Here is an 11,408-nt window from a genome sequence, read left to right as displayed (position 1 = left end):
CCATTTTTAAATTTGTTCAAAATGATGTTGTGTTGCACTTGTTAAAATAAAGCCACCTTGTTAAACAACCATTACCTGCACTGAATTGGAATACACAGAATTACAGTACACAGCTTTAGAGAACACTGAACTTAACACGTGTATGCATAGTGACATTATTTTAAATGAGTGGGCCGGTCTGAGGCATGAAATTCCAGGGCTGAAAATGAGTCCCACTCCGGCCCTGCATACAATCCTCATTAAAATATGAAAACCTACATGTGTTTGGGTGGTTTAAGTTAAAGCAGACACCGTTTTTTCATCTGTGTAGTTTTGACAATAATCAGATCACATTTGATGGTGATTTTATGCAGAAATGTGAGACATTCCAAAAGGTTGAGATACTTTTTCATACCACTGTAGATTCATAGGTTATTACTTTAAGGCATTTATTGTGAAAGTATTTATTGGTTAAACAGTGAAAATTAGAGGAAACCATTTTCATGTCGATTTATAGTTTGCCCCCCCTTAATCTTCTACTCGCGCCCGTAAAATTTTAAATTAGGGGCCACTGTGCTCTTAGTAAAATTTTTTAGTCTGGAGCCCTGCCATGGTGAATTTGCCATATTACTTTCCTTTTAGACTACAGTACATTATTTTTACTTGTTTCATATCCAAATTCTTTAACTATTTTGCATGAAAATTATGCGAAAGTGGCCACTTTCAAAAGTAAATCCTAGTATGAGACTTGTAAAGATTTATCACTGGAATCGATGCAAATTCTTACATGTTTTTCTATTTCTTTTCCATACGGGTACTCATATCTATCAGTGCTCACAAAGGCTTCCATCCCAATGCCATTCCTCTTAAATTAGTCCAAGATAAATCTAGTCTAGGGTTTTCCTATCATAAATCTTTTCGGCCCGACACATTTCCGCCCAAAACAAATCCAATGCATGTCATAACATTTGGAAAAAAGTTATGATAAAGACAATTTTATTTCGTATTTTTTTAGTTAAAAAACAACAAAAGATACAGCCCAATCTTCAATCTACTACGTTGTTAGCAAATGGCATTTGTGATTTTATTTGTGGAGATCGGAATACAGAATGCTGTGCATCAGTTCACAAATTTATATCTTTAGAAAAAAACAAAAACATTATTTCAATAACTTGTCACAAAACTCCATTTATGAGGGTGGAGGGACCTGTGGATGTGGAGAAATACATCATTATACAAAAAGAAAGTACACTTGTTAACTGCTGTACCTAGTTTGTTTAACTTGGTAATTTGTTCGACATTCAAAAAATTACTGTAATTATGATTTTATTACTGCATAAGCATGTGTTAGTAATTAATTGTGTGTCCTGAAATGAGACTTCTCAATTGAAAGGAACTTTCTTTTTTTAATAGAGTACATAACATTTCAGAAGTGGGTTTTGTAAGCTAGAAGATACCCATCGTTGTACATGTAGAGCTGCCTGTTAACTGGATTGTAACCCAGACTGGCAACTCCTTTTCCAATCTTCTGCAGCCGCACCGTAAGCGTGTTGTCCTCTCTGCCTGTTTCTGTATCAAAGGCATAGAACACCTCTTCATTGTAATCATCCAAAAAGCGAGTTGCATACAACACACCACAAACCATGAACGCATTGGTTGTTGCCTTCTTAAACAGCCTCGTTTCCCATGTCCGTGTGACATTGAGTGTTTCGGTTTCATCGTCCCAAGACAATCTACTTACCACTATATTACCGTGGCTACCTACTGTGGCATATATGGCCCATAGCCCCGTCTCATCTACCTCCACGTCCACATCACTATTGGCCCGGCACTCAAAGTAACAGTAAGGGAACTTTCTGTATTCCTTTCCGATTCCGGGAAGTGTGACTCTTGCGACAGCCTTGTTGTCAAGATCATAGCGACAAACATCTGCAGAGCCGTAACAGTGATAATACAGACCTTTTCCATACAGGACAGCACTAGGGCCTTCTACAGAATTAGCGTGGACGTGGGATGGAACTATAATAAAATCTTTGTGGTTAGCAGAAGCCATAAAATCTGCATAAGATTGGTAAACTCGAAGACTATTGCCTGAGGTGTGGCCGTGGAGCAAAGGCTGAATCCAGAATCTGTATTCTAGACCGTCACTGTCCATCATAGCTTGTTGTCCCCATGAGCCAGAGATATAGTTTTTACCAAATGGACTGATTTTTGTTGTGACCGGTGCACTGACGTTGGTGATTAGACCCTTGAGGCAATACATTTGCTGACCTAGAAAACCAAAAAATGTCATGAGTGTTAAAATCATATTGCAACCTGCTTTAAGTGAGACATAAAACTAAGGACTACACAAAGATGACTTGTCCATAACATGCCAATGAATATGAACTTCAAAAATGACCAGAGGTGGGTAGAATAGTTCATTTCTTTTACTCAAGTAATAGTTGAGTAACATTATTTTGAAGTAATGGAAGTAAAAGTAGTCATCCCAAAAATAATCTACTGAAGTACAATTTAAAAAGTATTCATTGAAAAGAATACTCAAGTAATGAGTAACTGCTTACAATGTGTGGGGGAAAAAAATAAACAATAGTATATATAACGTGCTGAGAAAAACAAAATCAACTAAAATCAATTAACCTTAATAATTGGATCATAGTAAATTGTTTGTTTGCAGTACTCAAATTAACTAGAATGAATCTGATTACATTAACTTATTTATTGTGAGCTTCCAGTACTGAAGTACCTTCGTTACAAGCGCGTATAGCCTATAGGGACATAACACGACCAACTTTTCAGGATGCTCAAGTTGTCCCCACCAACTTTTAAGCAACCTTATTTGTAGGTGTGCACGATATCCATTTTTTGAAAACGATACTGATATCGATAACTTCCTGCTCCTCAAAGCCGATATCGATAACCGATAATAAATACATAATTTTTGAATGTATATTCAGTTTTTGAACCCCTGGAGGTTAAAAAAAAAACTAGTGGTGGATTCAACATAGATTTGCCTTTGACCTAACCAGATTTTTCATGATGACATGAACATTATTATAACGAACAAAACAAAGACAAGAACAGTCTCGACAAATAAAGTGGCAACATTTATTTTTTCAAATGAATATAATTTGAGTCAATCACAATCAATTAGTCAATGTCATTGAACAGGTATTCCTAAACAATGACCACTGAACTAAAACATAAACCCAACAGGCATTGTGCTTTGTCATCAGATAAAAACATTTGGTGCTAGAGGAGAGGAGACTGTTGTGGTCTTGATCCATTAAACATCTTAACCGGGCAATTATAGGACAGCAAGCCTATCAATAACCAAAAGGCCTCTCAATAACTTGTAAAAATAACACTTTAAAATGCAAACATTTGCTAATTGGCATAGTAAGGTTCATCACTCAATGATAGAAAAATAAGGCCTATAGAACAGTAACAAAACTTCGCATAAGCCAAGGCTAGGATTCAAGTAAAGAAATACTTACAGGTAAATGTTGATAAATTTACCTGAAACAAAAAGTGCATTAAGACTCTTCACAGTATCCAAAAGTAAATAACTATGACACTGAAACAAGTAATAAATTAAGTGAAAGCGCATTCCTCATAGGGTTAATCCGATCATGTTTTTTTGCTCCCGACCTGATCCCAATCATTTTAGTTTGAGTATCTGCCGATCTCGATGTTTCCCGATCCGATTGCTTTTTTTTTTGCTCCCGATTCAATTCCAATCATTCCCGATAATTTTTCCCGATCATATACATTTTGGCAATGCATTAAGAAAAAAATGAATAAAACTCGGACGAATATATACATTCAACGTACAGTACATAAGTACTGTATTTGTTTATTATGACAATAAATCCTCAAAATGGCATTTACATTATTAACATTCTTTCTGTGAGAGGGATCCACGGATAGAAAGACTTTGTATATTGTGACTAAATATTGCCATCTAGTGTATTTGTTGAGCTTTGAGTAAATGATACTGCAGCCATTTAACTGTTCTGCCCAAATGCATGATGGGAAGTGCAACCATGACTGTGTGTTGGGGCACCAATTGATATATCTTCTCTGCGTTGGGAAAGAATACAGGGTGTTAAGAAAATGATCAACTACTACCTTTCTTGCCCTTTAAGTGGCTTATTAAGATGTGTTGTAGCTCGACAACTTTTCCCCTCCATGGGGAACTTGGGCTTTGCATGTGTTACAAATTGCAAGTGAAGTGTTCTCCACCGACAATTAAAAAAAAAAAAATCCCACACAACCGACGCCATGCTTGTTGTTTACTATCCAGCCGTGCTGCACATTGCTATCACTGAAGCGTTACGTCACAGAAAGGGAGCGCTCGATTTGTTGTAAAACTCCCTCTTCCCAAACATCACACAGTCACTGATATGTTGTAGCGGCAAAACAGGACTGGAAATGAATGCACACATCCCAATCTGCCAACACCATGCCAAAAATGTTATACGTATATTATTGGTCCTATTAAAAATGTTATTGGATTTATTGGGATGATGTCATAATTCCTATTATCGGACCAATAATTATCGTGTACCTGTACTTATTTGCATTATATAATAACTTCAATTATATCGGCAATTTAGATTTAGTTAATTTAGTAATAATTAAGTAATAATTTAGTCTTCCCATGTTGTTAGGATATTATTAATCCTACCATTATTAAGTGAATTACAATTATACACCTTCAAGTAGGGGGCCATCCCACAATTGAATAAAAAAATTAAATAAATAAATAAATTTAAAAAGAAAATTACTTTATAATTAAGTATACTGTACAGAAAGTAATTTTGAACATTTTCGTTTTTGGTGTGCAACGGGATTTTTTCCAATGTAAACATGTGTCGTGACTAATAATTTAATTTATTTGTTTTGCCCATTGTAATTGATATTTGAAATAGTAACATCAGTATTTTTTTAAGAATTTAGAGGAGATTTTCGGGCTGGGTAACAAGATAATGGAATTGTAATGTATTCTTATGGGAAAATCCTGCTCAACATACGACCATTTCGACTTACAAACAAGGTCCTGGAACGAATTAAATTCGTACGTACAGGTACCACTGTATATAGAATAAAGAGGAAAAATGTAAGGACTCTAGTGCGTTTCTCTCAGGTAAAAGTATGGCATGGTAAAATTATTTTTAGAAGTACATTTTTCTCAAACAGTTACTCAAGTAAATGTAACGTGTTACTAGTTACTACCCACCTCTGAAAATGACAACCTAAAAAAAATACCTTTGAAGTCTCTGGGGATCGACAGGCATGACTCGACACTGTTTTTCAGGTAGCGGAGTCTCTCTCTAACACTTTTCATATTGCCTGTGTTTGCCCGTTGCATTCTTTCAACATCACTTTTCAGTTTTTGGACCTATAGTGAAAGAGTGGTTCAATTATGCAGTATATACTATTATATTTGGGTCAAATTTGAGCATTTAAAAGCTCGATAAACTTTACAAATTATATACACTGCTGGCCAAAAGTATTGGCACCCCTATGATTCTGTAAGATAATGATTAATTTCTCCCAGAAAATGATTGCAATTACAAGTGCTTTGGTAGTATTATCTTCATTTATTTTGCTTGCAATGAAAAAACTAGGGCTGTCAAAATTATCGCGTTGCCAGGCGGTAATTAATTTTTTAAATTAATCACGCAAAAATATTTGACGCATTTAACGCACATGCCCTGCTCAAACAGATTAAAATGACAACAGTGTCATCTCCACTTGTTACTTGTGTTTTTGGGTGTTTTGTCGCCCTCTGCTGGCGCTTTGGTGCGACTGATTTTATGGGTTTCAGCACCATGAGCATTGTGTAATTATTGACATCAACAATGGTGAGCTACTAGTTTATTTTTTGATTGAAAATTTTACAAATTTTATTAAAACAAAAACATTAAGAGGGGTTTTAATATAAAATTTCTATAACTTGAACTAACATTTTAATATAAAATTTCTATAACTTGAACTAACATTTATCTTTTAAGAACTACAAGTCTTTCTATCCATGGATGGCTTTAACAGAATGTTAATAATGTTAATGCCATCTTGTTGATTTATTGTTATAATAAACAAATACAGTACTTATGTACAGTATGTTGAATGTATATATCCGTCTTGTCTTATCTTTCCATTCCAACAACAATTTACAGAAAAATATGGCATATTTTAGAGATGGTTTGAATTATGATTATTTACGATTAATTAATTTTTAAGCTGTGATTAACGCGATTAAAATTTTTAATCGTTTGACAGCCCTACATTTTACGCAACACTCCAAAAATGGGCCAGACAAAAGTATTGGCAGCCTTTGATGCTTCTCTAATTTGTGTACTTACCAGCACCTGTTACTTACCTGTGGCAGGTGGTGGCAATAACTAAATCGCACTTGCAGCCAGTTAAAATTGATTAACGTTGACTCCACCTCTGTCTCGTGTCCTTGTGTGTACTACATTGAGCATGGAGAAAAGAAAGAAGACCAAAGAACTGTCTGAAGACTTGAGAAGCAAAATTGTGAGGAAGCATGGGCAATCAAGGCTACAAGCCCATCTCCAAAGACCGGAATGTTCCTGTGTCTAGCGTGCGCAGTGTCATCAATAAGTGTAAAGCCCATGGCACTGTGGCTAACCTTCCTAGATGTGGACGGAAAAGAAAAATAAACGAGAGAGTTCAACGAAAGATTGTGCGAATGGTGGATAAAGAACCTCGACTAACATCCAAACAAGTTCAAGCTGTCCTGCAGTCTGAAGGTACAACAGGGTCAACCTGTACTGGGGAAAAAAATGAGGTCTTCAAAGAACAGAACACGGTCCCTACAGTCAAACATGGTGGAGGTTCCCTGATGTTTTGGGGTTGCTTTGCTGCCTCTGGCACTGGACTGCTTGACCGTGTGCATGGCATTATGAAGTCTGAAAATTACCATCAAATTTTGCAGCATCATGTAGGGCCTCAGAGGTCATGGGTCTTCTAGCAAGACAATGGCCCAAAACACACTTCAAAAAGCACTAGAAAATGGTTTGAGGGAAAACACTGGAGACTTCTAAAGTCCAGACCTGAATCCAATAGAACACCTTTGGAGAGATCTGAAAATGGCAGTTTGGAGAAGGCACACTTCAAATCTCAGAGACCTGGAGCATTTGGCCAAAGAAGAATGGTCTAAAAATCCAGCATAGCATTGTAAGAAACTCATTGATTGATACCAGAAGCAGGTGTTTGCAGTTATTTTGTCCAAAGGTTGTGCTACCAAGTATTAGGCTGAGGGTGCCAATACTTTTGTCCGGCCCATTTTTGGAGTTTTGTGCAAAATGATAATGATTTTTTTTTTTTTTTTTTAAATTCTCTTTTGTGTTTTTTCTAGGGCTGTCAAACGATTAAAATGCTTACTCGAGTTAATCACAGCTTAAAAATTAATTAATCGTAATTATTCGCAATTCAAACCATCTATAAAATATGCCATATTTTTCTGTAAATTATTGCTGGAATGGAAAGATAAGACACAAGACGGATATAAACATTCAACATACTGTACATAATACTGTATTTGTTTGTTATAAAATTAAATCAACAAGATGACATTAACATTCTGTTAAAGCGATCCATGGATAGAAAGACTTGTAGTTCTTAACTTGTACTAACATTTATCTTTCAACGAAACTTTATATTAAAACCCCTCTTAATAAAATTTGTAAAATGTTCAATCAATAAATAAACTAGTAGCTCGCCATTGTTGATGTCAATAATTACACAATGCTCATGGTGCTGAAACCCATAAAATCAGTCACACCCAAGCACCAGCAGAGGGCGACAAAACACAAGTAACAAGTTGACATGACACTGCTGTCATTTTAGTCTGTTTGAGCGGGGCATGTGCGTTAAATGCGTCAAATATTTTAACGTGATTAATTTAAAAAATTAATTACCGCCCGTTAACGCAATAATTTTGACAGCCCTAGTAAAATGATAATGATTTCATATTTTTTTCCCCGTTCTCTTTTGTGTTTTTTTCATTGCAAGCAAAATAAATGAAGATATTACTACCAAAGCATTTGTAATTGCAATCATTTTTGGGGGAGAAATTGAGCATTAATATCTGACAGAATTGTAGGGGTGCCAATACTTTTGGCCAGCAGTGTGTACTTGACCGTTCAATCTTTGAATTATTTGAGTTTTATATTTCATATATTTGCTTCTCTGTAACAAAGTAAAAATTGCCAGCAGGTGACACACCTCTTTTGAGAGTTTTGTTGTTTCATCGTTGTTCCCTTGAAAAGACAGACTGTCAATGTTTGTCTCCAGCTTGCTGAGCTCTTCACCTAACTGACGAAGAGCTAAGGCAGAATAGACGCCCCTATAATGTAGGTACTGGAAAGGCTCCAGTCGTCGTGTTATATTGTCGACCACTGCATAGATGTCAGGAAGACGCTGCTTTGACAGATGAACCTAATCGGGGGTAGAGTAACTTATTGACTTGACATGAATCATAAATATGGATGTAAACATACGTGAAAATTAAAAATTGTGCTTCTGTCGGACAGATGAAAGGTGTTTTAGCTTTACCTGTTCTTGTAGCCTTTTAAGGGAATCCTCACAGGTTTCAATATGTTGAAGTGTGGCTTCATACGTTTTAGCAGGGAACAACCACGCGGTGGTGTTCACCTCACACGCACATGAGCCATTTTTTTTGTAACCCGACACATGTTGGACCTGGCAGTTGCCCTGCCAAACATAAAGCAAACAATGGTACACAAAAGGTCTTGATGTATTAAAACACAGACATTAAATTAGTGCCATCAAATTTGGGAACATATTTCAGCAATATAATCAAAAACAAATTGCCCACCAAGAAACATGTCTCTCATCTATATAGAAATCTATTGATGGATATAGTAGATAATACTTTCTATATAAAAAACAAGTGGGAGCTTGAGATGAATGTTGTAATTGAGGATTCGGAATGGAGGAAAATGTGTATTGGTTGCCATAAAGGGATTAATAGCAGCACATGGAAAGAGTTTGATTGGAAGACAAAAACAAGGTTCTCTCCCCTGGCTGTCTCTTAATTTGTAAATGATCTAAATGTAAAAAAGTGGTGGAGGGACTGTGGGTTGATTCGTGACCAGACTCATATATTTTGGGACTGCCCGAAGTTGCATGCTTTTTGGAGATGTGTGAAGGATGTAACTGACGGAATCCTAGGTGTTGTCTTGGAACTTACCCCAAAACAGATTATTATGATTTTTAATCCAAAGAAATGAGCACTATAACACTGGTTAGTGCATGGCTGCATATCAAATCCCCACTAACGTTATGCAAAATACCAAATCCCTACAGCATATTTGATTCAAAATAGAATCAATTAATAGTGTTAGTCTCAATTTTTTTGAATCCCCCGAAAATATTTGACCTTTATTATCACACATTTTAGCAGCCAAATTAATTTTAAAAGTGGTACAATTCAAATAAATAAATACTTTAATTTACTCACAGTTGATGCCAGCAGGAGTAGCAGAAGCAGCATGTTGACGACTGAAATATTGGAAGCGTGAACTTGGACATTAACTGTGACGATGAGCGTTCAACACTTCCTCCCACATCTCATGGGTGCACCTGGTTGTACTCGACCAAATTTGGTTTTTATTTCCCACTGATTCAGCACAACAAAAATGAGATGTGAAAGTTGAAAAGGGGAAAAATACATTATTTCATCATAGTTGTTGTATTAACAGATTCTTAAATTGGGAAATAATTCATGAAGTTCTCATGGACGGTTTGTGTTACTCAATCAGTGCCTCACCATCAGCTCAGGGGTCATGAACTTTGCCTGTTGAAATCAAGGTAGGAAGCTAGAATTAAAAAGTTGATGAATGACAACAGTAGTACCACAGCAATCCTCATGAGTCTCATTTTCATGTAATATACTGAAAATATTAGGACACCCCATTAAATATTAAGTTCTTTATTAAGAAATATTCACATATCAATGTTTGATCTTATTTTTCTTTATCTCTGGAAAAGAACGTGATTTAATTGCAGGTAAACAAAAATTAACATTGTTTTACTCGTTAAACCAAATATATCAAAAATGCATATTCTAACTGAGGAAAAAGTTCTCCAAGTTGTTTCAATCTGACGTCACTGGACAAAATGGCGATGCCCGTGGAAACACAACAGACCGTGAATGGTAAAACATAATTTACACGATTATAAAAATATATTCATCTGTATCTATTTATTATTAAATAAATGTAGTCATTGAACACAACTTCACGTAACACAATATGATTTTTATTGACTTTGCGTCAAGATATGCTGCTATCTGTTTGCATGAAGTCATTCGAGGATTTGTTCGAAATGTTAAATAGGATATTCCTTTATTTATAGGAAAAAATAAAGTGTATATATCACACCTTACAAATATATATATTTGGCAGTTAAGTTACATATGGCTACTGCAGTTTTGATACAGTATTAAAACTGTATTTTATATGTATATATCCAACACATGCATAGTAAATACAATTGAATGTAATAACAGTTTGTAATCTGATGCATTTTCACTGGAATGACATTTTGATGTGTCCATTAATTAAATGTTATCTTTTAGTGTATTTAGATGATGATATGAATGCGTTCCTCGATGAGGGGAGAACTCTTCGAATGACGGCAACTCTCTACCAGCTAGCAGGGAACCCGAGCTCCTACTTTCTCGATCAAGGCCTGACAGTTGGGGTACAAGTTATCCTTCTAGGTTAGTTAGTATCAGTGGACCAGTCTTGCCACCTCTCAGTGTACATATCAGAAACACAACATTGATACCTACAGATGTAATTCTGAATTTTACAATATTTCCAATTCCTGACAGAGAGAGGGCAAGATGACAGCAGGGAGAGTATGGAGGAGGCAGCTTCCAGCAGTTCATCTAGTGCATCATCACAGACACAAGCCAATGATGGCTTTACTAGGGATCAGACTCTGCTTTTAATCGATTTAATGATGCGCCAACTTGAAGCAGTTGGGAGTGGACTCCCTCAAAATCTGGCAGAACTGAATAGTAGGATCAGGAAAGGCAAAGGGTCCAAAAAGCAAATGTGGAATGACAATGGCTAGCCAGCTTTTGGACCACTTTGGCCAGGTATTTGACCCAGACAAAGTGAACTGAAAATGGAACACCTTAGTGGATGCCTACAAGAAAATAAGAGATAATAACAGTAGCACAGGCAGGGGAACCATGCGCTTCAAATTTTTTTGTGAAATGGAAGGTCTGTTGGGATAAAATCATGATGTTGAGTTCCCAGTTGTAGGAACATCAGAGGGAATTGAGATTAACAGGCCTGATGTGGTTAATGAAGGGGTACAGTTTAGCTACAGCCAGCCAGTCCAGCCCATCTCCTCAGGGA

At 36.2% G+C, this 11,408-nt stretch overlaps 1 protein-coding gene across 1 annotated transcript; it reads right to left on the bottom strand.

Moving 5' to 3' along the window:
- Positions 1 to 1,034: 1,034 nt before the first annotated feature.
- On the bottom strand, positions 1,035 to 9,680 carry LOC130916727 (olfactomedin-like). Its single transcript, XM_057837655.1, has 5 exons — positions 9,497 to 9,680; positions 8,569 to 8,727; positions 8,239 to 8,451; positions 5,251 to 5,383; positions 1,035 to 2,250 (listed from the first exon to the last, which is right to left on the bottom strand). The coding sequence occupies exons 1-5, from the start codon at positions 9,527 to 9,529 to the stop codon at positions 1,406 to 1,408; spliced, it is 1,383 nt and encodes a 460-aa protein (XP_057693638.1). The 5' UTR covers positions 9,530 to 9,680; the 3' UTR covers positions 1,035 to 1,405.
- Positions 9,681 to 11,408: the final 1,728 nt, after the last annotated feature.

Source organism: Corythoichthys intestinalis, chromosome 5, assembly GCF_030265065.1.
Source record: "Corythoichthys intestinalis isolate RoL2023-P3 chromosome 5, ASM3026506v1, whole genome shotgun sequence".
In the NCBI taxonomy this organism is placed as follows: domain Eukaryota; kingdom Metazoa; phylum Chordata; class Actinopteri; order Syngnathiformes; family Syngnathidae; genus Corythoichthys; species Corythoichthys intestinalis.
The sequence above is the reverse complement of the archived record's forward strand: the minus strand, read 5'-3'. Positions and strand labels throughout refer to the sequence as shown.

Bases quoted from the DNA above. Each gene is read 5' to 3' on its own strand.
- LOC130916727 (XM_057837655.1), bottom strand. From the start codon at position 9,529: ATGCTGCTTCTGCTACTCCTGCTGGCATCAACT. The intron at 8,452-8,568 runs GTAAAGCTAAAA...ACCCCCGATTAG, and splicing joins TTAAAAGGCTACAAGAACAG to GTTCATCTGTCAAAGCAGCG. The intron at 2,251-5,250 runs GTATTTTTTTTA...TTGGTTTTCTAG, and splicing joins GATCCCCAGAGACTTCAAAG to GTCAGCAAATGTATTGCCTC.